General features: G+C 44.8%; 1 protein-coding gene and 1 pseudogene across 2 annotated transcripts in view; both read right to left on the bottom strand.

Moving 5' to 3' along the window:
- Positions 1 to 26,815, bottom strand: part of LOC147431579 (uncharacterized) — a 105,151-nt gene that overhangs the window by 4,320 nt on the left and 74,016 nt on the right. For both annotated transcript variants that reach the window (XM_086494131.1, XM_086494130.1), the window contains exon 2: positions 15,114 to 15,166. In XM_086494131.1, the coding sequence (XP_086350257.1) occupies positions 15,114 to 15,166 (53 nt within the window). The remainder of the gene's footprint in view (positions 1 to 15,113; positions 15,167 to 26,815) is intronic.
- Positions 8,693 to 15,107, bottom strand: LOC147431580 (uncharacterized; annotated as a pseudogene).

The raw sequence follows: 26,815 nt of genomic DNA, 5'->3' as shown, positions 1-26,815 counted from the left end.
GGCACTCCCGCATAATTGGCATTGCCTACATAAGCTATCCAATAACCGGCAAATAAGATGTCTGACCGGCACAATGATGTTGATTATGCTCTTGAAGAACTACCACATCTCCCTTACATGTATGTACATAGTGCCAGGTTAGCCTCCACTTGTCGTGATTGCATAACCAACGCACATTATAAGAAATGCACCTCAAAGAACTATGCATACAGTGCAGTATGTATAAAGGGCAAAGGAGCAAGAGAATCAAGTATTGGTGCCAATCGGCACATCTTCATCTGCTGCATAAGCAATTGTAGGTATGTACATCATAACAATGGCTAGAAGGCATCGCCTGAAGGGCACCCGACAAGGAAGCTGGTTCACCTGTAAACGCTTCCTTGTATGAAAACGCACCACCTTGTCCCATGCCTCCGCCAGAGACTTATTATCATTATAGGGAAGCTTCGTTTGAGATTCAGTCTTCAACGGGGGCACATAATTATGCAAGAAAGCAAAAGCCCTAACCTTAACCGTCTTTTTGCGGACTGTCCATGCATCCTTCGCTGTGTCTTTGTCTTTGCCTTCACCCAGTTCTTTTTCTTTTCTTTCTGTGGTATAAGGAGACAAAGATATCAATGCCTGCTTCCCCTCCCCTTTATCCATAAAAGAAGGTGTTGCAGAAGTCGAAGCACCATTGTGTCTAAATTCCGGGGGCGACTTTGGAGGAGGGGAAGTTGTGGGGGCATACTCTGCTGCTTCACATAGGTCTACGGCATACTTGTACAACTAGTATGTCTCCGAGCTGGCTACCCATACATAGGTTGCACTTGTGTCCGGCCGCCCAAGTTTGGGGCGGCCGTCCGCCCAGTATGGACTCCCTTGGACACCTATATATGGGGCCAGGGAGTACCCATCTCATTGTCTGGTTATTGTATTGGGTCTTTTGCTCATGGTAGTCATGGGGGGCTAATCGCCCCCTCTTCACCATATCTTGCGTTTGTGGTCTATTCTCTCTCTCTCTCTCTCTCTCTCTCTCTCTCTCTCTCTCTCTCTCTCTCTCTCTCTCTCTCTCTCTCTCTTCCGCACATGCGCACTCTCACATGGTATCAGCAGCTTCAAGCTCTCTTAAGCACCAGCGCTTCACCATCAACATGAGGTTCTCCTCCCAAGAAGCTCAAATCAGCGAAGTTTTTGTTGATCTGCCAGCGTTTTTGCATGAGCCAGGCACGCGATGGCAATTGGAGCGTTATCATCGTAGAGGACCCCTGTGCACCTGGGTTTTTTCAGATCAGCCCAGCGTTTTTGCTTCTGGCTGCCAGCGTTACACTTTTTGGGCAATTTTGCTGCCGGAAAACCCCTCCAATCCATCCACGTTTTTGCTACCTCGTGTGTTTTTGGGGAGCACTTGCATTTTTTGGGATCTGCTGCATTTTCAGCATGGAGGGGCAGCGCTCAGCTTTCCAACCCTAGATCTTACCAATTCTTACCCTATCTACCCGGTTAGGCATCCGGTGCCTTGCCAACCCGTATCCTCTCCATTTCCACTAGATTTTAGCCATAAACATCTCCTGTTTTCTCTGTTTCCAGCCCTCCAACGGCTGTGCACACAGAGATAAACCCTCCCTACACCCTTTGCACCGCTCCAGACAGTGCCGGGAGCGCTGAAAATCGCTGGACAGCAGCGTTTTCATCACCTCATAGTTGAGTTTTTGGGTGGACAGTAGCCTTTCGGCTTGTATTTTTCACAGAGGATGAAGTTACCTCCTGCTAGGACACCATCCGGTGGTGGTCCGTGAGGTCTCTCAGTGACTGTTGCAGTACACGGTATCTTTGACATCGGCTTGATCATCTACGGGGGGAGATCCATTCATTCCAACCATCATTCAGCGGTTGGTGACTTGTGGTTTGTTTTGGGCACACCTATGCACTCATCAGAGGAGTTCACACAAGATATGGCCATGCTCATGGCATATGGGATTCCGACATTCCCAGAGAAGACACCACCATCATGGGTGGACGCACACTTACCTTGACCTCGACACGTCAGATCACTTGCTTACACAAGAGCATCTACATGGACTTAGGGAGAGGATCTTGGATCTCTTCTTTGACAGGTTCATTGCTTGGATCTACAGACTGGAGTGGGACTCCAGTACTTTGGACTCTCTTGGAGAGTTTACCCGCGAGATGCAGGGGATCAAGCATCCCACAACTACATCCGGAGTCACCCGGAGATTGGTTTGGATGGTAGTGCAGTTGCTCTGCTACACTCCTGATCATTTGGATTGCTACCTTCACAGTTGCTTACACTCACCGTCGGTAACCTTACAGTAGACTTATCCCTCGACTTGGGCAGTAGGCCACTCCCAGCTCATTCACATTGAGAGCCACACCAAGATGCGGTCTGGTGGCGTTGTTGGCGCGGATTCTGTTTTGGTTGACATCGGAGGATTGAAGGCAGGAGATACACTGAAACGAACGTGGAGATGGATCTCCCAGCTACACGGACCGCCTATAGATACACGTCGGACGAACCACCCGACCACAGCCACCATCCGACAGCTCCCCCGTGCTGGGGCTAGTGTCCGAGGGCACAGGCGTGCACCTGTAAGACCGAGCCTCCCATACCACCCGGCCTCACCTCCTCGAGGTGACCTCGCGCACTCCTAGCCTCGTGGGCTAACCACTGGCACTCTGCCAATGGGGGTCGATAACTGCAACTGAGGCCTTGGCCTCCCTTTGATAATAATGGCCGGCCACACTGGCCGTGTTCACACTACGTCCGCCCGGACACTGGACGCCCATCCCGACGGCATCTAGGCTAGATCCCCTCTCCTGTGAGCGGGACATAACATACTTCCCCCCTTAAGAACCATGATGTTCTCATCAATGAAGTGGGGATATTGAGCCTTTAGAGCTCTAACGGGTTCCCAAGTAGCAAACCTTTCAGATTAACCCTTCCATTTAATTAAGTACTCGTCATAAGCCTTTTGACGCAAATGATGGGTACGAGGATCTAAAACTGCTTCTGGTTCTCGAGGAATATACTCAGTTTGCATATCTTGCCATACATTTTCCTCGATAGGCACAACAACGTCAGCTTCGCCCAATTTCACTTTAAGGCGGCTGACATGAAACACTGGATGTACACTAACATCCGAAGGAAGAGCCAGTTTGTAGGCAACTTGGCCAATTTTCTTTGTGATCAAGAACGGACCACAATATCTAGCTGAAAGCTTATAATGCTTTCCCGTCCGAATAGTCTTGGAATCCTTGGGTATCTTCAGATAGACCCATTGGCCCACATCTAGAGTCCTTGGAGATCTCTTTTGATTAGCATAAGTAGTGACTCGATCACGAGCCGTTCTTAATACTATCCTGAGCCAATTCGAGCATTTCCTACATGTCATACAGGAAATCACGAGCTTGGCGTTCCTTGACTTTCTCTAAGCCAATAGCAATTGGGGATTTAGGCTCAAATCCATACATCAGCATGAACGGGCTAAATCCAGTAGAGCAGAATGCTTGCTACTGTTATAGGCAAATTCTAATTGTGGAAGATACCTTTCCCAATCAGACTGCCTGTGAGAGACATAGGCTCTTAACATGTCCTCTAACGTTTGATTCATCCTCTCAGTTTGTCCATCGGACTCGGGATGGTCAGAAGACGACATACTCAACTTCGTCTGAAGGTGAGCAAAGACATCTCGCCAAAATCGGCCAGTTAACTTAGTATCTCGATAACTGACGATATCTTCTGGGAGACCATACAGCTTATAAAGCTGATCGACAAATAAAACCGCCAACTCATGGCTTTTTACTGTCGACTTCGTTGGTATAAACTTCGCTATTTTTGTGAGTCTATCGACCACAACCCAAATAGCGTCATTGCCCCGACTAGTATTTGGCAAACCAGCGATGAAGTCCATGGAAATACTCTGCCACTTGGCATCTGGGATTTCCAATGGATGTAGTAGGCCAGCTTTTCTAAGGCGCTCTGCCTTATTGACCTGACACTGGGCGCATTTCTTCACATAGCTCTCTATGTAAGAGCGCATTCTTGGCCAATAGAAATATCGTTTGACCAAAGCCAAAGTTCTCCGAATGCCTAGGTGCCCAGCGCTAGGAACATCGTGGCATTCGCACAAAATCCTTTGTCGGACCTCATCGATTTCCGACACGCGGACTTTACCATTTCTGAACAATAGTCCACCTCTAATGGAATATTGTCGATGTCTCGTCTCTCCAGCACGACTCACTTGGGTCTCCGGACCACCCAAGCCTGTATGCGAGTCATGCCCCGCTTCGACCTCGTTCCATATCTTGCCAAAATGGCCATCAGAATGACATAGCCCTCGGAGAGAGAGATAGAAATCCGTCGAGATTTCAGCCATAGACAACAAGGTTGCATCCGTACGTACGTACGGATCCGTACAGTATGGTACAGCCGTACGGTAACGGTTCCGTACGTACAGATAGGTAGTGTACTTCCCCCCCCCCCCCCCCGACAAATTTTTTTTTTTTTGTCTTTTTAGGGACATCTTGCCATTAGTATCTAGATTTTAGACGTATTCAATCGAATACAGAATGGGGAGGTAGTAGCGAGATATTCCATTCGGGATGGCTACTTGATGAAGAAAACCTTGTTGTGCATTACACAGCCGTTGAGATTGTTTTTAGAAACCAGATTGAAGCAGTATCTAATGGATGTTTGAAGTAGTATATAGTTCCTAGTATGTATAGGCTGAAAAAAGCTAAAGTCACTATTCTTTTTGTTGTTACAAATGTTACGTACTAGTCACATACCTTAAAGGCCGATCCGTACAGAAGTACGTACCTTACACACTGATTACGTACCGTACACTCCGTACCTTTCCACCTTGATAGACAAGGCATTACCCTCGAGAATCCTGCTGAGTGCATCGGCAACTCGATTGCTGGATCCTTTTCTATAACGGATCTCAAAGTCAAACTCTTGCATAAGCTCAACCCATCTAGCCTTCCGGCCTCCGAGATCACCCTGATCACAAATATAGCGCAAGGAATGATGATCTGTCCATGCAACAAACGTAGAGCCATACAAGTAGTGCCGCCATTTCCTCAAGGCGTGGACTACGGCATAAAGCTCCTTCTCATACGTTGGATAACGCATCTCGGCGTCAGAAAGTTTCTTACTTTCAGACGCAACACGACGTCCATCCTGGTATAATGCCGCACCAATAGCATAATCACTAGCATCCGTTTCAACCACAAACGGTTTGCTAGGATCCACAATGTGCAATATTGGTGCAGTAGTCACCAAGTGCTTTAGTGTCCGAAAGCTCTCGTTGAGACGCTCATTCCAGACAACAGGGGGATTACCCCTACGATGAGGACCCGAAGTCTTCGGCCCTTTCACCCCTCCTTTTAAAAGTTGCGTAAGCGAAGCAGCAACTTTAGAGTAATCCTTGATAAACTTGCGAAAGAATCCAGTAAAGCCTAAAAAGGACTTTACTTGGCGTACATTCTTCAGAATGGGCCAATTTCGCACTTTATCGACGCGAATTCCATTGCGAGTAATGATGTGACCCAAGTACAGAAGCTCTTTCCAAAAGAATTCACACTTAGAAGCCTTAGCGTAAAGCTTTTCAATCCTCGGTACTTCGAGAACAGTGCGTATATGCGCTAGGTGCTCAGGCAAACTTCGGGTGTAGATCAAGATATCATCGAGAAATACAACAACGAAGTTGCCTAAAAATGGTCTCAGCAGATCATTCATCATCTGCTAAAACGTAGCTAGAGCATTGGTCAAACCAAAAGGCAAGACCAAAAACTCGTAGTAACCATAACGCGTATGGAAGCCTGTCTTATGAATATCTTCCAATTTGATCCGTATCTGATGATAGCCTGATCGCAGGTCTATCTTTGTAAAATACAACGCTCCATGGAGCCAATCTATCAGATCGTCCATGCGCGGGAGCAGATACTTGTTCTTGATAGTGAGCTTATTCAATCCCTTGTAATCTACGCTTCTTTCGAGAAAGTAACAGTGGCGCTCCCCACAGGGACTTACTTGGTCGAACAAAACCCCTGTCGAGATAATCTTTCAGCTGCCGCTGAATCTCGTCCTCTTCGGCTTCGCTAAACTGATAGGGTTGCTTTGAGAAGGGTTGGCTACCAGCTACCAACTCAATGCCATGATCTACTCATCTCGAAGGCGGCAAGCCAGGAGGTAGATCATCAGGAAAAACATCCTCGAAATCAATCATGATTCCTCGGATAAGGTTTGATTCGTCGGAATCCCTAAGTTCAACAGAAGAACATGAAACATTTTTACGAAATTCAGTGACAGAAGTACCAAGCACTAATGAATCAAACCAAGCAGATGGTACACATTGATAAAAGTCAACATCAGAAGACTTTATTTCTTTATACATTTCCAAAGCAGTAACAACTGGTATTGCAAAACCATTATTTACAGATTTCTGATTACAAAGCGACACAGATACATGAGGCATATTCTGCTTAACAAAAACAAGAGAGTGATGTACATAGTCTATATACAATGAGTCTTGTTTATCATAAAACCATGGAATTCCTAAAATAACATCTGCTCTGTCCAGGCACATGATGTGGAAATCCAAGTTCTCTTTGTAATCAGCTAGCTCGAGCGACAAGTCTGGAACCATCCAATTCCATACATCCGTATCCACGCCACGAGCCATCTTCACGCGATACTCATGGTCATTGTCCCGCGTCCGCAGGCTCAGTTTCTTCACCAATTTTGCATCCACAAAATTGTGTGAGCTTCCATTATCAAGGAGTACGGTCACGTCGTGACCATTGATCTTCCCGGGGAAACGGGAAGATCGTGCTTACTAAACACTTTGGTACTAAAAGTACAATTAGTGCATGAACTGTGCGGTAAATGATGGATTTCAACTTGACCAATATCAACGTTACTTGAGATCTCTTGAATTTGAACCGAAGGACGGCCTTGCGGTTTCTTTGTCTTCTTTTTGAGGCAATCCTTGATTTGGTGACCCGTCTGGCCACATCCGAAGCAAGCCCTCTTCTTCACTGCATCAACAATTGAAGCATTTTTGGCTTTCTTCTTCTCCCGAGAAGATCTTGGCGGTGATTTGGACTTATGCTGGAATCGGGGTCGCTTCCTCGAAGCACCCTCACCGGATTGATGGTCTGCAGTTCTTTTCTTCTCATAATTCACTCCATTTATTAAATGGAACATCCTGGCCTTTGCCACTGCATCCTCGACATCAGTCGGGGCTTTGTCTTTGATTAAGGCCCAACAGTAATCCTCATGTAGTCCTAGCAGATACATGTGCACAGCGTGCGTAGAATCCACCTTGCAGAAGGTGAACACCTCTTTGAAAGCCATCGTATACTTATCAAAAGACAGAGTTTTCATCGAAAGACTCTACAGTTTGGCATAAGCTTTCAAAGGATCCATTTTGGCGAAATCCCTCTTGAATTTCACACAAAAATCAGTCCACGTCGTAAGCTTCTCTGTCATGTCTCGCCACCAGGTAAGTGCCTTACTGCGCACATAGAGAGGAATCGTCTGAATCCTCCGTTCATCATGCTCCCCATGGAGATCAAAGTATATGGTCCACTAGTGTAGCCAATTATTTACGGCCAGTTCCGTACACTCCTTCTCTTCCCCTGAGAAATTTGTAGTTTTGTATGGAATCGTGACAGTCGGACCACCCTATGAACGCCCAAAAGCAGCAACCTGTGTCCGCAATTGCTGGAGATGGGTTTCGCCCTTGGAAATACGCGCAATCGTCAACTAAGCCATATTTTCGAGAGTAGAGAGTTGGGAACTGAGCCCTTGCATGACCCCTTCGAGAGAGGCCAAGCGAAGGTTCGTCTGAACGTTCGCGTTTTCTAGAGCGGTAACACGCTGGTTGAAACTCTGGAAAGTACTTGTAATCCATGTATAGAGAGCATGAGTGAATGAAATTTGGATATTACTTGGCGCGTCGTCACACTGCACATCTGAGCTGGAGGAATCCATGGCAAAGTGCGTGAAAAACTGGAAATTTCACGCGAAACTGGGCCTTTTCTGCACTTTCTGTTCGCGAAAAGTTGGAGTTCGAGGAGCTCTATGCGTCGGCGTGAGCGTCGGAAGGCGAGCAGATGATGGCGGGGATGCGAGAGCGCGAGTAGATGGGAGAGAGTAGACTCGAGACAGGAGCAGGAGAGGAAAAATGAAGTTCTCTGTAACTTACAAGTCTCTGTAAGTGAGTTTTTTAATAAACTCAGGTTTCAGACCATACTTTAAAAACTCAAAATGTCCTGGCCACACTTAAAATAAAGAAGAGTAACTTAATTTAAGCAAATCCAATTGAAGTGATAGCGTAAAAAAAACTTCAACACAGGCTGGAAAAAAAATCGAACGCCCATCTGCCTGCGAGTGCCGCATGGAGGAAAAAACCCATTCGTGCACCCAACATGGGTGCGTGTGTCCACCACGCTCATGAGGGCCAATTCCGAGCCAGCCGGTCATGCAAAAAAAAGCCACGTTGGCTTCCCTGGCGACCCCTTCCCTGCACAGGAGCTCACGCTGCAAACTCCAGAGAGAGGTAGTTCTCTCTCTCTCTCTCTCTCTCTCTCTCTCTCTCTCTCTCTCTCTCTCTCTCTCTCTCTCTCTTTGTGTGTGAGGAGCACAGAGAAAGATTAGAACTTTTATTCACTGAATTTGGTCTAAAGTCAGCAAATTAATGAGAGGTTTACTGATTTTCATCGAAAAACCAGCAGAAGCAATAAAAATCAATCAATTCTCAACACTTTCACCTGCCAATTTGCTGTTTTTCATTAAAAATCAGCAACCGAACACTATTTTCTTGCCTGCAAACATGCTTTCGAGAAGAAAAGTAAGTAATTTCAGAAAATTAATCACTAAAAATTATGCGAACTCGAGGTTCCCCCACTTGAACCGATCTGTAGGTGTGCACACAATCCCTCGTGCAGCCAAGCCGGCTCTGATACCATGAAACGAATCATAGTTTTTTCATGCAGCAACCATGCGTCTCACTCGGGTGGGTATGGAAGCCCGATATAAGCCCGATTCAGACCCCCCGAAGATTCCATACGTGGAATACCATACGGCACTAAAATATTAGTGTATATATATATATATCTCATAACAACTAGCAATTAAAATTAAAACACTAGACTCTAGAGAGTAGCCCAAAGCCACATAATGCATTAAAACATCATAGAAACTTGAAAATGTAGAATCTAGCTAAATCAAGGAGTCACGAGCCGAGAAACAGATCAAGATCTCTGATCAATAGATACATCAAAATTTCAAATGATCAATGAATCATGATCATACTAGATGGCAAAATATAGAGCCTCCAAAACCAACAAGACTGTGTACTGAGTACTCCAAAATTCAAATGACAAAACATAAATAGAGCCTAGAGGGTGGAGTCCAGCCGCTCGATGCTAAATAGTGAATCCAAAACATAAGTAGACTGTAGAGCTAAGAGGAGTCAGGACCGAGGCTAGAGCAAAATGCAATGAGCTCTAACTCTCATCAAAGGCCACCTCCTCATCATCATCCTCATCATCACCCTCATCATCCTCATCCCAAGCCTCATCCTCAGCAACGGAGCATGAAGTCCCAATATCACTGGGCATGCTAATCGGAAGAGACTCCATAACATCAGCAGTGCTCTGTGCAATAGCCTCCTGAATCTCCTGCAACTCAAGCAAGCGCTCCTCATCCTTCTCTTTGTTAAGCATCTCCAATGTCACCTCCATTCTCTCATAGCCGCGCTCTTTGATCTTGCATAAGAGCCTCAAGTTGGTGTGTATGTAGACAAGCTTCTCGGTATGAGCAGGAAGTAACCTATTTCTTCTCTTGGTGTGAATGAGAGAGAAGGTGCTCCAATTTCTCTCACATGGAGAGGCACATGTCCCTTGAGAAAGCACCTTAAGTGCAAGAGTCTGCAATGTGGGCGTGCAAGCCCCAAAAGTCTCCCACCATTTTACACCCTCTTGCATTCTCTTTGGATCCTTTGCAATAGGATGAGCAAATGACTTTCTTTCAGTGAGGGAAGTGTCCAACTCATCAATGAGGGTACCCTGCATGGTCAAAACACCCTTTGTATATCTGTCCAAAATGTCATCCACCCGTCATGAACCTCACTATCATTGAATTGCCCTCTTCCTCGCCATATAGGATGCAACAAGTATCCCACAGCATGCAATGGTGTGTGCATCATATTCCATCTATCAACGCATAGGTCCTTGATCTCTTGCATCCTTGCCGCATCAATACCTTGCATGTTTTGAATTTGCTCAACCATGCGATCCGTAAGCTCATACACAAGCCCCATGGTGGCTCCTTCCCTATCAGCCAAACGAAGTATCTTCAAGATGGGAGCACAAATCTTCAAAATCAACTTGGCCTCTTGCCAAAAGGATGCATTAAACACAATGTCCGAGACCACTATGGCCTCTGCAGTCCTGGATGCCTTCATTTTCACAAATTTTGCATCAATCATAAGCCTACGCACACCTTGCATACATCTCTCATCCACAAGACTAGCCAACATGATGAAGTAGTAGGCAAATCCAGTGGCCGATGGCTTCAACAATTCCTTCTTGCTAAGCATTCGAAACAATGCCAAGAGAGTGGACTTCCTTGTGACAAATGTGACAACCTTTGTTGCATCTTCAAGAATTTTTGCAATCCAAGGGAGCTTCCCAATATCCTCAAACAAGAGGTCCAAGCAATGGCATGCACACCTCGTGAAAAAAATGTGTTTCCATTTCTCTTCCACCATTTGCCCGGCCCCAACACAATTAGTTGCATTGTCCATGCATACCTGCACAACATTGGAGGGTTCTACCCCAATAATCACATCCTTAAGCTGCTTGAAAATAAATTCTGATGTCTTTGTCCTCCCAGATGTGTCCACAGATTTCAAAAACACAGAACCATGTATAGAGCATGCAAGAAAGTTAATGATAGACCTGCGTCTAGTGTCAGACCATCCATCACATACAATTGTGCATCCATGTTTTTTCCATTTCTCGCGTACACCCATGATCTCATGACCAATGCATTTGACCTCATCATTTAACTCTGTGGTGCGCAAAGCATTGTATGTGGGAGGCACATACAATGGACCAACTTGTCCAATTGCCTTGACCATTTCCAAAAAGAAAGGACTCCGCACTTTCCATTCAGGAATGTCCTCTGCATAAAAAAACCTGCGCAAGGCTTGATCTGCTTGCTTGCGTGCTTGCAAGCTAAATGCACTTGCCAAGGGCCCTTGTGCAACCTTCCTCTTCTTGCTCGAGGACCCCACATTTGATTTGGAAGCCGAAGTCCCAGTGGCACTTACATGAGCACTCCCTAATGCATGTGTACTCATTGAGCCTGAGGCAGAGGCATTAGCTCCCAAATCATCCACCAAGGCATCTACAAATGCATTTGGGTCCTTCCCATCATTCTGTACATCTACATGCAATCTTGTGACCACCTCTTTGACGTCCTCTGGCATCAGTCCACATGGGCCTACACCATAGCCAGAGAGGGACAATAAATGTGCACGAATACGGGAGGACCGCCGTCCCAAGTATGCCCACAATACTTGCATTTTCATGTAAATTGCCCTTTCTTTTGAGGCTTCAATTGTTCTACATACTGCCATTCGGGACGCTTCACTCGGCCCATATGGATTTTGCAAACTTGCAAGGTGCACACTGCAAAGTTGCAAACCTTGACAAAGTGGAGGCCTCACGAGTAACGGACGGCGTAGGTGAAGAATCAGCCGCGCGCGGGAGAGTGTGTGGGCACTAGGTAGGGCTCCCGGCTCGCGGTCTCGAGTCCTCTCGGCTCTCAAGCTTTGATGGGGGCTCTCTCTGCAGAAACGGGATGGCTGCAAGTTTTTAACAATTCGCGCAAAGGCATTTTGGGCCACATTTGACAAATCGGGGGCTTTTTTGCTAGCGCGTCAAAAATGCCCTACTCGCGTCCGAAAAGCTGAACCATGTGGCAACCATGCGCGCACGCGTGAGAAAGCCCGATTGGGCAATCGGACGTGCCTGGAAAAAACTATGAAACGAATGTGGAGATGGATCTCCCGGCTACACGGACCGCCTACAGATACACGTTGGACGAACCACCCGACCATAGCCACCATCCGGCAGCTCCCCCGTGCTGGGCCAATGTCCGAGGGCGTAGGCGTGCACCTGTAAGATCGAGCATCCCATACCACCCGGCCTCACCTCCTCGAGGTGACCTCGTGCACTCCTACCCTCGCGGGCTAACCACTGGCACTCTACCAGTGGGGGTCAATAACTGCAAATGAGGCCTTGGCCTCCCTTTTATAATAATGGCCGGCCACACTGGCCGTGTTCACACTACGTCTGCCCGGACACTGGACGTCCATCCCGACGGCATCTGGGCTAGATCCCCTCTCCTATGAGCGGGACATAACATACACGCAAGACGGCACAAACAGATTGGTCTAGCCTTTCCTCTCCTCAGAAGATCTTCACAGCGGAGACTTCTCGGTTTGGCTTCCCTACTTCTACAGGATGATTACGGTGCAGACAGCTCTTGGTATCTATGATCTCTCGACTGATCAGAGCCAAGGCCTCCGTACCCCATGCTATCATTCGAGCAGAGCTAGCTGCCCCTCCTATGGAGATTGAGGTGCTTACCAGATCAGTCTCCTTTGTGCACAGCTTGTCGGATACTACTAGAGACAAATATGCTAGACTTGCCCTTGAGTCTTCAAGACAGTTAGCTTCAGGGGGACACTTCATGCTGGTATGCACAGATGACATCATGGTTTCAGATGCATGGCTTCACCATGGACAGGCTGCCCCCTTTCCAGTACTCTCTTCAGACACCCTCGATGTCTCTTACACGGGTGGAGATTACTAGACTCATTCATCAGGACCTGATCCAACTGGATACCAGGAGGACATGGATAGAGCCGCCACACGAGTTGGGCATGAAGATGGTCTATAGAGAGCATCTTCTCCACCTCACAGGAGATGGGTTTGTGATTCGACCCAGCTACATGGATACACATATGTCTCATGGCTTGCGGTGTGCCATTGGTCAGATACGCACATCCTCAAATCAGTTGGAGACTGAGACTGGTAGATTCAGAGGGATACCAGCAGACAGCAGGATATGCCGCTTATGCCAGCTAGAGCCAGAGACAAAGCTACACTACATATGTCATTGCACAGTGTACTATGAGATTCGGGGCCGTTTCCACTGCTTATTCAGAGAGGGTTTCGGTCCTTTCTCTAGGGTCATGAGTTATGAGGATCAGAGATGTCTTTGGCTATATCTACTTGAGTTACACAGATATAGAGACACTTTATTGGGGAGAGCTAGAGAGAGACAGACCTGGAGACGGATTACAGATTTCTTTTCACTAGATATGGGACAGCCAAAGGAGCAGCCATCACTACAGAGCTAAGCCCACACTCATTTGACCACTACCGGCACTCTCATCGACCGAGCACTAGAGCTACGGAAATCCAAACGGCCATGATTGAGGAGAGGGGCTACCCAGCATCGACGGAGACTACAGCAGAGGATTCGAGCCATACTCTCTCGACATCCAGAGTGCAGATGAGGATGGACTCTAGTAGTAGTAGTATTTTGTTCTAGTCTTTTTGTACCCAGACATGGTATCAGATTCACAATTTTGTAATAGTTTGGTCTCATAGGTCATTTTGGCCTTTTGAAGACATTAATATAACATTTTATTTCATTTCTCTCTCTCTCTCTCTCTCTCTCTCTCTCTCTCTCTCTCTCTCTCTCTCTCTCTCTCTCTCTCTCTCTCTCTCTCTCTCTCTCTCTCTCTCTCTCTCTTCCACACGCGCTCTCACAGGTTGGAGGTGCAACCCCGGACATTCAAATAGGATATGACCACAGCGAAAACATGAGTTGGAAAATTTACCCCATTTCGCCTTAAAGGATCGTTTCCCTGCCAATGAGTCCCCTTAGTTTATCGTTATACCTGCTAGCACGCGGTGTCTGTATCATAGTTACATGGAATGGCCCTTTTTAGGTTGCCGTTCCCCATTCCCAATCTAGCTTCGTGTTCCAAATCCCCGTAGGTGTTTCAGACGTGAGTGTGTGAAACTGGGAATGGCATTTCATACCAATTGTTGTTCCCCGTTCCCCATTCCGATTTCCCGTTCCCGGTAACTATGATCTGTATCCCACAAGATGCCAACTCTATTAGTATTCGCATCCAACCTGGGAGAGCAAACCACTTTACCCAACTGGGCAGCCACCAATAGTGGTAGGAAGGGACACCATGTGCCAAGAAAATCCACCACCTCCAAATGAGACTCTGATAATCCTTGGTAAGAGCCCATGGCAACACGAGTCACTTGCGTGTTAAAGAACAAGGGTGATATTTCAAACAAAGCATCCCTGGCCTCACTGTCTGCCAACAGAACCTCATAGAAACCTCGGGCCCCGAAGTAAACTCCTCGAACCACTTCACCCTTAAGCAAGAAATCCACCCATTGTCCTACATCTTGAGCCGTAAGCATTTTTCAAGGAAAGAAAAGAATAGCCGCAATTAGCGCATATTGGATGACAGGATCCATCAGTGGTTGACCTGGAATGAGGACCTCTTTCTCAAGTTTTGGGCCCTCCCAAGCCCTATAGGCATCCTCAAAATCATCGTGCAAGCATACTCCTTAATAAGGGACATAGCATCCATCCATGAAGAATCCATCGCTTTGCGTCGGTTGTAGATACACAAACTATCCGTCATGAAACTGCAACACACACACACACACACGCACACACACACACCAAGGGGGCACACAAGCATGGAAAGAAAGCTGTACAGAGCAGAGCGGACGTATTCACAACAACAGTCGAACGCACGCACACACGCAGATTATTTACAAAGATTCCCGTACTGACTGTATGTAATGGCTCTCAAGATGCAGGGTAGACACAGCCAGAATGAAAAGAAAGAAGAAGAATCAACACACCAAAAAGGTGATGGGATGAGCTCCCTCAAGAGGAAGGGTTCCTGTGCCGTGCATAGGCATTGATGATCTAAAGAACACCATGGGGAATCACATTGTATCTAAATGTACCAAATATTGCAACTTACCCAATAGGCATTCGTATACTTGCAATCTTCTCTGTACATGCTGTGGATATTCCCTGCAGTTACCATAAAACCAAGTACTCAAAGTTACCATAAAAAAGAAGTTGGCAATGCTAACAATTTACAATAGTCTAGCAACCATGATTCCACATTTGAAATACAAAACGAAACGAATTGCAAACAATTTTGAGGCTAGTGTTTTGTTTAGAGGTAAAGCATTGTAAGCACATAAAAACCTTTGCAATATAAAGCATCCCTTGCATTTTTGGCAATATAGTCTTTCTAAAAACATAACAGCTAATAGGACAAACAAGTTGAAATCTACAAGGATTCCAAGATGAAATCAGCGAGAACTATTTGTGTTCTTTTGTGGCTTGCTCAGAGCTTGCAACCTAGATTGAATAAAATTTGACTATTAGTGAGACACTGAAAGGAGAGTGTGAAGGTGCAAGCTTTGTGGCTTCAAATGGTGGGGTGGACCAGAGCTGAAGAATGGAAGGTGATTGGGAAGCTGGGTGAAGCTGAAGGTGGCTATGATGGCAACGATGATTGGGCCGCAATGAGGATTGGCACAGTAAAACAAAGGCAGATTGTGAGCAGCAAATCAGGGGTGGGACAAGCAAGAATCACGAGACGGGGGGGGGGGGGGGGTTTGGGGGGTTTACTAATATAAAAAGAAGTACCAGACTACAGTGGCGCTCATTGACAGGCCAAAAAAACTAAGAGGGAAACTCCGCCCCTCTCTGTGTCTTGGCTCAAGTGTGATTTCAAAATTTCGTTTGTTGTTTTCACTTCAGTTGTGTGGAATCAACATATGTGAATGATAAATAATCTAAGTTGGGACAGTAGTTACCATGGGTTCAAGCCATTTGAATGACACACATTTTCTACTGTTATTGGCTGCACTCTTTTAAGAGAGCAAATGTTCTCCTTATTAATACTTTCTAAATTGCATCATGCTAATACAATTAGTCTATCTTATGCTGATGGTCTTGAGAGTGTTAGCTCGGTTTAGCAAGGCTCAAGAGTCTTTCTCTAGGCATGCTAACAAGAACTCGCAAGATGTCTCATTTAAGCACAATGAGTGAGTGTATCCATGAAACATGAAGCGGTTCTCAAGCAAGACGGTAAGCAATATCCTAAACTATCTTTCTACATGTATGGTTCATTTTTTAATCATCAAAAAGGTAAATAATGTTTTTACTCAATTACACTTGCCCTCTTCTTGGACAATGCATCCTCAAAGAGAGTATTCCAAGCAAGGAGCAACGGAGATTGTCGACAAAGCCGACATTGGGGAACTAGAATAGATTCTCTTGCATTGTTTCAAGCCTAGAAGTCGGTAGCAAGCAAGGCACTCCCTTACCAGTTATCCTGACTTACTAGCATCTTACAAGGAGGCCATGTAGTTGTGACTACCGAGTCACTCACAACATGGTGAAACAAACAACACACAATAAGTGATTTGAAACAACAAGTACCGAAATTGAAAAGAGATGATTGAATGTCTACACAATGGAGCTGGGTTCTCCTCTCAACTGCAATGTGTCACAAGTAAGCTGACATGGCATGGCCCTTGGCCTAGGAGATCCTTTGGGCCCCTTAAAAGGCCACACCTAAAAACTCACGCAAAATAAGGTGACCTGGCAGCCAACGCAAAACATGGGCACTAGCCCCAATCGCTTGCGCCCCTTTCCGTATTTCTTTATATTGCTTCAACTCAGTACGACACCAGTACTCCATTCTCTGCACCTCTACGTGGAAGTGGTGGAGTTCCACCCCAAGAGAGAACTGGCCCCAAACCCTAGTGCCCCTTTCGGTATTTCTTTATATTGCTTGAACTCAGTACATTGCCGGTACTCCATCCTCTGCACCTTCATGGAGAAGCATGCCAGAGAATGAGCCCTTGGCTCATATTTGAAGGCCCTTGGCCTCTCAAAAGCAGTTTACATGAAAAGCTATAAACTCAAAAGCATTGAGACCAAAAGCTCTCAGCGCATTTCACGGAAATCCGTACTGCCCCGTCAACGCGAATTTGGGCGATCGTACAATGCCACGTCAGTATGCCAACGCAAATTTTGAGACGTCCGTACAGCTGCCACAATCATCTTTTTATGCAGGGGAGTTTGAGTGTGTATATGTGTCAGCTTTACTTCTAGTGACTTGGGCCCCATCAGATAGGGTCCCATAAGTTGGTGAAGACTTCTTTTGTTGCTTCTTCTTAGGGATCAAGGCCCTCGGTCGGGATCTGCAAGTTGGCTCCGTTCTTCAGTGGCTTGACACGTCAACAATTTGTGACATCCCCCCTTCTTGAGAGAGAGTAATTGTCCGCTCCAGGTGGCGAAGTGGGTCTCTCAAGGGATTAGTCATGGCCCTAAGAGTGTAGATAATTCTGGATTCTCGTAGTCCAGAGGAAACTAGTGACAAAAGCGTCTGCCTTCCGTTTCTGGGTGCATAGTCCTGGTCGTTCTTCTTGTATACTTTTTTGGTGTATGAGGGGAGCGGCCGGGCGTGCCCTACCCGACTCCGAAAACAAAACAAGTAATTGTCCGCGATTACAGCAGGTTTGCAAAACAACTCAAGTTAGCTCAAAAATTTTCCAAGGGTCATTCCGAGGGACACTTTGAGAGACACTCAATTTCTCTCATTCCAAATTGGAGCTCTTTGTATCCTGGTCGTTGGCTTCCCAGCAAAATCTCATCCAATAAGGAGTATATTCTCATTCCAGATCTGAGCTCTTGATATTCCGACATAGTAAAATTAGCCATCACACCCAGACCACATTGATCTCCAACAAGTGTCTTGATGCACTCAAATTATATACCCAAGCAATCTCATCCAATTAGGAATATTCATTGGTCAGCACATCACAATGCAACACAAATGCTCACATATGCATGTTACAAGACACAATGGACAACGTCGCTAAGCACTCCCCCAAGACAAACGATCTGCGATATGAAGGTACTCAACGACTACCTCGTCACTCTCCCCACAAATAACCTAAATAGGTTCGGGCCATGAACTCAGAGGACTCATATAACCAAACGGTCCCCAGACCGTAGCCTGCATCGCTTGGAGGTTAAAGCATACAACCAAACACTTCCCAGACATCCACTCTGCGTCGTTCGGAGGTTTTCCAGCATACAACGAAACGCTCCCCAAACATCCCGTCTACGTCATTTCGAAGTTTTCAAGCATACAACGAAACGCTCTCCAAACATCCCGATCTACGTCATTCCGAGGTTCAGACAATACCAAAACAGCATTTCTCGCTACTCTACCCGGGAGTAAATCACCAAGCATTGAAAACACTATTAAAACCAGAGTCAAACAGGTCAAATCGGCACCAAGATAGGTTCAAAATAGGTACCATCCACCATTTCAAACAAATTCCAAAGAGGATACCAAACAAATTCTCAAACGGATTCAAAAAAAATTGCTAAATCAAACTGAAAAAGCATTCTGTATGACAGTCGAGCTACAGGGCTTCCATCTTGAAACCTACACCAAAATTAGGATTAGATTTCTTCCAGAAATTTGTAGCCGACTACATGGTCCATAAGCTCTTGAATAGTCGAAACACGCCTCAACAGATAGTGTTCCTGTAGCGGTAATGATAGTCCAATGATATAGCAATAACACTGGGCCTCCAAGGTTATCGGTTGACTTACTAATTAGCAGAGCCGTTTATGGTTAAACGGATTCAAATTTGGCCGTTTCGGTCATTTAAAGCATATCTCCGCAATCTAAAGCGTATCTAGGTACATATCTCTAAATATTCAAAAAGATGTCTTTTTCTTCACATTCCTTTGCGGCTCACCTCGAAATTTGTTCTCATTTACTTCACTTGGTGACAAATAGTTGTTTCCACTTTTGAATCACTCAATCTCTCTTTTTCCTCTCTCACCTTTCACGAGCTTTCTCTCTTCTTTTCTAATGCACCTTGTTCTGCTACTACGTTATCTCCATTATACTTTCCGTGTCTTCATTACTTACAATGAGTAATTCATCTTCCATTAGTGATAACCGCAAGTTTCACTTGAACATTAAGCTAAGCCAAGAATATGCTACTACACGGAGTGTCTATCAAAGACCAGTTACAACTGTAAATGAAGCACAACAACTTCGCAACAAGGGAAAGAAACACATTGATCTATGGACAGTATCCACCTGATCCTAGCACTGGAAGATATCCATCTTTTCACGCACCTCATGATTTGATGAGATTTGTTGGAGATGGGGTTGATGGTTTACTAGGATATAGTTCTAGGCTATCTCATTTACACATTGATCATACACATTACATTCAATATCTCAAAACTGCTTTGTCTTCAGATGCAACAAGAATTTTAGAACTTGAAAAACAAATAGCGTCTCTAAAACAAGAAAATCATCAACTTCAGACTTTAAAAGAAACTCCAATAGGATTAAGAGCACGAGTAAAACGAATGAGGGATGTAGTAAACTTAACAGAAGATTCTGGACAAAGAAAAAAAAAATTAAAGATTACTAGAGAACATGTGACTAGCCTTTTAAGATTTGATATGTCCAATGTTTAAGAAAGGGTGAGATTTTTGAATGATGTGATGAAAAAAAGGGACATTTTAAAACTTTTAAACTTCCCGAAAATCAAACTTAGAAGAAATTGGTAGATATGGGTTTACTAGTCCAACCTTCTCAAATGCAAGAAGTTTGTGACACAGTGGGGGTGAGTAGAAGGGGTTACAGGGCCCTCTCTAAAACCTGGTTTCGGGTTCTGAAGTATTACAAGATTAAAGCTTTTGGGTTGCCTAGGCCTCACAATGTTGGAAAGTAAGGACTCTGTTAAACGAAAAAATACCCGAACATTTTGGAGAGTACTATCGTATAGAAAGAACGATGCCATACGAAAAACAAGAAAAAAAATCTTCTTTTGAGTATGATGTTTTTAATAACATTTGGATAAGTATAAAAAAAGTTCAATCTACTATGGTAAGATAGTATAACATGCGAGAAGTAGATTGTGAAGGAAAACTTATATTTGTTATTAAATTGGATGAAGCTCAAATTCAGAAATGTCAAAAAATGGAAAGAGTATCCATATCCCTAATAAATAGAGCATTGGATTATAGCCAGAGTAAGCTTGATTCCCCATACCACAAAACTCAATCAGAAATAGAGCTTTGATGGATCGGAGCAGCTCAAATACCAGTAGAAAATCACGATACATTGAAATGGCTCTTTTTGCAGACCAATATCCCTTCTGTTATACAGGACCAAAATGCAGGTGAACAACTCCGTGTAGATGGCATGGGTTACTTTTTTGTAGAATGGCACTTGAGTACCGACCTTAAAGCATTGAAGTGCATGTTTTGTGTATGTGGAGGTATGAATACCAAGTATCCATGTTTGTACTGCATGGCAAGCACTGGAACAAAAGGATGGCTTGCAGAACACGAGGTTGGAAAACCACCATCGAGAAATAGTGTGAACGTCATCGACTACCCATGGTCTTCTATGATTTGAGATCCAATTCTAACAATAGATTAAAAAAATGTACGTATATGTACAATGCATGCAGAGATTAGAAATTAGAATCTTGGACAAGAACAGTAAGGGAGGCTCAGATACCTCTACCTCCTCTATGGGCTCATCAATGACAGTACTAGCTCTAAATTGAGCCACATCAAAATTTGAACTCTCCTGCACCTCAGCTGCTGCAGCATCAATTTCCTCCTCCTCTAGAATTTCACTTTTCTTAAGCTGCAAGACTGTGGAAACATTGTATTTGTTCCCTCTTTGTCTGTATCTTTTACTTCGTCACCTTTGCTTTACATATTAACTTTAAGGAACAAAAACAAAAGAAAGGCAACTTCTTTTGGAACAAGCTTGTAAGGCTTTGAATGTAATTGACAAGAAATGGTCGGTGGACAAATAAATGAAGTCTTCTTAGAAAATATTCCTAACCTCCTTGTTACTTTGCCTTTCTCAATTGAGTTGGTAGTAAATTCAGTTAGATGGCAATAAGTCTTGCCATCCAACACCAAACACTTACCCTCAACTGCCTCTTCAAACTCTTTCAAACTCTTTGAATTCTTCTGACAAAAAGTCCTTCAATCTGTCTAGCATAACTGCAAGATCAAACAAAGGACTGAATATTTCATATGCCTTGGTGTACACTTCCATGTCACCACCATCCATGACAACAACCAAGAGCTTCTCACTTGGGCTCTCCTCTAATATCTCTTCACGACCTTCACTCATGATTTGGTTGAAAAAAAGTTCAGGCAAGGAAGCAAGACCAAAACGGAGCAATAGAGGCACGAGCAAGATCCTGCTAAATACTCCTATCGCTTCGTGCAGAGGCCGTGGAAGCAAAACCGAAACGGAGCGATAGAGACACGAGGCACACTCTGCTGGCTACCGCTATTGCGTAGTGCAGGTGGTTAAGAACGTGTCAATAAAACCCAAACGGAGGGATAGTGCAATGACGCAAACTTTGCAAACACCCACCCTCATGTCATGCAGGACCAGCGTGGGATAAGGAGAGTGCAGTGAAATAGAGTTGAAGTGAGAGAACTAGAGAGCTTTGAAGAGGTTAAGCTAAGGATTCTCGCGTCATGCGGCACAAACTAAAAATAAAACACCAAAAAAAGACAACATCAAGCTTATATAAGGGGTCAAAAATGACCGTTATTGACACGTGTCACTCATGCACGCGTGCCACGTGGTATAATTTCAACGGACACTGTACGAATGATCGGATGTACAAAAAGCTCATGTCACGTGTTCATTTTCCACCTCCCCCAAACAACATGTTCGCGTCGTTTCGTCCAGCTTCCTCCGTCATCTCTTCTTTCATTTTTCTATTGCATTTTTCTCATCGACCCGCACGACGCGATATTTTTCTCATCGACCCACACATCCCCTTTCGCGTTATTTCATCTAATCTGCCTGAGCGATGCGATAGCGGGTAGTTTCAACCTTTGAAAATACCTACTATAGCGTTCTGTGGGATTTTCTCTCCAATTGCCGCATTATTTTCAACTTCCCGCACGACGCGATAGCGAGCACTTCCAGACTTTGGGAGTACCTCTTATCGCGTCCTGCGGTATTTCTTCAACTTTCCGCACAACGCGATAGCGAGCACTTCCAGACTGTGGGAGGACCTCTTGTCGCATTTTCGGGATATTTGAGGAGTCTCTTGAACCTCCCGCGGACCTTGTTTTGGCGAATTTTGTGGCAAAGAACAAAGCACTTTCCGACTATCAAATGGCAAGGACAAAGCAAACTACAAGAAAAGTTTACCAAGCTCCAAAAGAGAAAGATGATAATGACAACCAAGAAGAATCAATCAATCCAGAGGTTGGAAGAAAGAAGGGAAACCACCTACACAACCTCGCCAGACGCCTTCTGCTAGGAAGAGATTGGATTATCAAGTCAAATCTCTAAGGGAGATAAGGAAATCACAGAAGTCTACTTGTCTTCTTATTCCAAAGCTACCCTTCATGAGAGTTGTCAAAGAGATATCAGATAGACTTGTGAGCATGTTGAATATCAAAACCTTTGTTTCAATAAGGTGGCAATCTCAAGCCTTGATATGCCTTCAGGAGGTTGTTGAGGATTTCCTTATAGACTTTATGAATGATAGCTACATTGCAGCTGCATTTGCTCACAGGGTCACACTGATGAGCAAAGATTTTGGCAGGCTGAACGATTTCCGCAAATTACGTAGGCTGCTTTTGGGAGCCAAAGCTTCTGGGTGAAAGTGATTTTGAACTGATTGCTTTTGGGACTCTGCTTTTGGGCATCCCATGAACTATTTATAAGAGCCGTTGGGGGCTCACTCTACAGAGCATCTGGATGCACAGTCTGAGAACATGAGGTTCCTCAGGAGTTGTACTTTGCAATGATTAATGATAAAGAATACCAAAAGGGGCACCAGACTTTGGGACAAATACCTTTGGGCACGGAACTACGCCCGGCGGTGTCGATTCTCTCTCTCTCTCTCTCTCTCTCTCTCTCTCTCTCTCTCTCTCTCTCTCTCTCTCTCTCTCTCTCTCTCTCTATATATATATATATATATATATATATATATATATATATATATATTTATTTATTTATTTATTTATTTATTTATTTATTTATTTATTTATTTATTTATTTATTTATTTATTTTTAGTGATTTTAAAGTTCTTGTTCGTGTATTGCTATTGATTTCTCGCTTGGAGTGTCCAAGCCTGTTACATCCACCATTGCATGGCACTGCCTCTAAGAATAACGGCGGCTGGAAAATCCTTGATCTTTCTCTTGCAAGTGATCTTTATGGCTTATGCCCCGTAAAACAAAGCGACGAAGACGGAAACACGCCCGATGTGCGATGGAGTAAGGGTGGGAGTGGCTAATAAGTCAAGGATCGAGGCCCTCGAATTCTTTCATAAAATTTTGTGTACACTTTAGAAGCGCCATCTTGCTCTACGTACTCTTTGGTAGGACCGGTATGCTTTCAAAAAAGCACACGCCTAAAGCTCTGATCCCACTGTCACGGGGACGGGCACCACATGCCAACCGAAAAGAACAGACTGAACAACTATAAGCACTTCAAATAACAACTGATGTCACAAACTGATGACGTGGCATCACCCTGCGGACAGCTCTTGCTGACGTGGACAAAATTATACGGACATGCTATACGAGCTGATGACGTGGCACCTGTATGGACAGGCTGACATGGCACTGTACGGACGCTCGCTTTTTGCGTTGGCATGCTCGCGTGGCAACTGTATGGAAATTCCGCAACTTGCACTACTGCTTTCTATTAGCACATTTTGAGTCAAAAGCTCTTGGGAACTCTTTTGCTTTTGAGATTACTTGCTTTTGGGGCTCTGCTTATAGCACCGCTTGTCACAAGACAGGCACCACGTGCCAATAGAAAAGAACAGACTGAACACACTTTTAGCACTTCAATAACAACTGAACTGAAAGAAAGAGAGACGACACGCGACACGCGACATGGAGTGGCGGAATTCCACCACAGAGAGTATTGGCCCCAAACCTTGGCGTACTCCAAACTCTGCACCTTCTCCAAGAAGCATGCCACAGAATGAGCCCTAACCTTATATTTAAAGGCCCTTGGCCTAAAAAGCAATTACAGTGAAAAGCCTTTAAAACTCAAAAGCTTCTGGTCCATAAGTAAAGCGCTAGCGTAAATCACGGAAATCCGTACACCCTGCCACGTCATCAGCCAACGCAAAACACGAAAATCTGCCCTTAGGATTAGGGTTAGGGTTTCTGCAGTTTTAGGGTTTCTAGCAGCAAAATTAGGATTTGCAGGTTTTAGGGTTAGGGTTTCCAGAATTAGGTTTTCAACAGTTAGGGCTTCTGGCAGAAATTAGGGTTAGGGTTTTTGCTCTCGGGCAACCACGTCATCAGTTTGTGACACTTCTTCTGTTACTTGTTCTTCTTAGGGTTTAGGCCCCTTGGCCACATCTGTAAGTTGGCTCCATTCTTTAGGCTTTGACACGTCGGCAGTTTGTTACATCTCCCCTTCTTGAAAGAGAGTAATCGTCTGCAATTACAGCATATCTGCAAAACAACTCAAGTTAGCTCAAAAATTTCCAAGGGACATTCCGAGGGACAATCAATTTGCTCTTTTTATTAAGGAGTTAGCTTCTCCTTTCTGCTCTTTTGATCAAGGAGTTAGCTTCTCCTTTCGGCTGTTTTGATCAAGGAGTTAGATTCTCCTTTCGTCCAGATCGGAACTCTTGATATTCTGGCGTAGTAAAATTAGCCATCACACCCAGACCGTACTGATCTTCCATGAGTGTCTTGATGCACTAAAATTACATAGCAATCTCATCCAATTAGGAATATTCAGTAATTGACACATCACAATGCAACACAAATGCTCACATATGCATGTTACAAGACATAGAAACATAAAGCCGCCAATGAACACTCCTCCCGCATAACCTAACAAGGTCCAGGCCGGGAGATATTCAACGACTCCCTCATCACTCCTCCCGCATAACCTAAAAAGGTCCGGGCCGGGAGATATAGAGGCCTTTTACAACCAAACGCCCCCCAAACCGCAGCCTACGTCGTTTGGAGGTGTTGAGAGTAACCACTGCTCAAACTTCTTAATACTCCTCCCGCATAACCATCCAGGTCCGAGCCGGGAGTCACAACAATAATTATTTTACAAGCATACAACCAAACGCTCCCCAAACATTGGCCTGCGTCGTTCCGAGGTTCAAACAATACCAAAACAGGATTTCTCACTTCTCCACCCGGGAGTAAAATCACCAATCATTGAAACCAATATCAAACCAGAGTCAAACAATCGGCACCAAAACAGGTTCAAAACAGATAGCATCCATTTCAAACAAAATTCCAAACAGAATCACCAAACAAGTTCTCAAACAGATTTCAAACTTAAAAAACAATCTCGACATCAGTCGAGCTCGAAAAGTCGACTAGCTTTCCATCCTTAAACCTGCACCAAAATTAGGGTTAGGTTCATTCCATAAGGTCGTAACCGAGCACAGCATGGTCCATCAGCTCTTGGACAAACAGTGTTTCTTTGGCGGCGATGGTAGTCCCAAGAGATAGCAATCTCCAAGGTTATCAACTCGAGAAGAGACATCTACTGAGAGATGTCGAGAAATTTCCAGATATAATCTGCTAGGGTTTCCATGGCAAGCATTTCAGGATACCCCACTCTCCCAGAAGTTGCACTCCGAAAGAAGATGTCAGAAACCATATAACTTCGGGCAAAATTTTTCTCTTGAAAGCTTGCCAAGTACTTGGAGTATGCTGCTTGGTAGCTGTAGACATCAACATCCGCATGGCATTGCTTCTGAGAAAAAAACAGTGACTTGAAACGAATCTAGATCCTTCTCTTGCAAGTGATCTTAATTGGCTTATGCCCTGTAAGACATGAGCGGTGAAGACGAGAGTGCGCGATGAAGGGTGGGAGTGGCTAATAAGTCCGGATTGGAGGCCGAAGAAACCTCAAATAAATTTCCGATAGCTCTGTCTGCTCTTTGTAGGACCGGCATGCTTTCAGAAAAGCACATGTCTGATGCTCTGATACCACTGACACAAGACGGGCACCACGTGCCAATAGAAAAGAACAGACTGAACAGACTTTTAGCACTTCAATAACAACTGAACTGAAAGAGAGAGAGACGACACGCGACACGGAGTGGCGGAATTCCACCCCAGAGAGTATTGGCCCCAAACCTTGGCGCCCCTTTCGGTATTTCTTTATATTGCATCATCAAAGTACAATCCGGTACTCCAAACTCTGCACCTTCTCCAAGAAGCATGCCAGAGAATGAGCCCTAACCTCATATTTAAAGGCCCTTGGCCTAAAAAGCAACTATAGTGAAAAGCCTTTAAAACTCTAAAGCTTCTGGTCCAAAAGCAAAGCCAAAAACTGTTAGCGTAAATCACGGAAATCCGTACAGCCAGCCACGTCATCAGCCAGCACAAAACGCAGAAATCTGCCCTTAGGGTTAGAGTTAGGGTTTTTGGCAGCAAAATTAGGGTTTACAGGTTTTAGTGTTAGGATTTTCAAAATTAGGATTTGTAGGTTTTAGGGTTAGGATTGCCAAAATTGGGGTTTCAACAGTTAGGGCTTCTAACAGAAATTAGGGTTAGGGTTTCTGCTCTCGGGCAACCACGTCATCAGTTTGTGACACTTCTTCTGTTACTTGTTC

This window comes from Adiantum capillus-veneris, chromosome 21 (assembly GCF_014529385.1).
Source record: "Adiantum capillus-veneris isolate H3 chromosome 21, ASM1452938v2, whole genome shotgun sequence".
NCBI lineage: Eukaryota > Viridiplantae > Streptophyta > Polypodiopsida > Polypodiales > Pteridaceae > Adiantum > Adiantum capillus-veneris.
The sequence above is the reverse complement of the archived record's forward strand: the minus strand, read 5'-3'. Positions and strand labels throughout refer to the sequence as shown.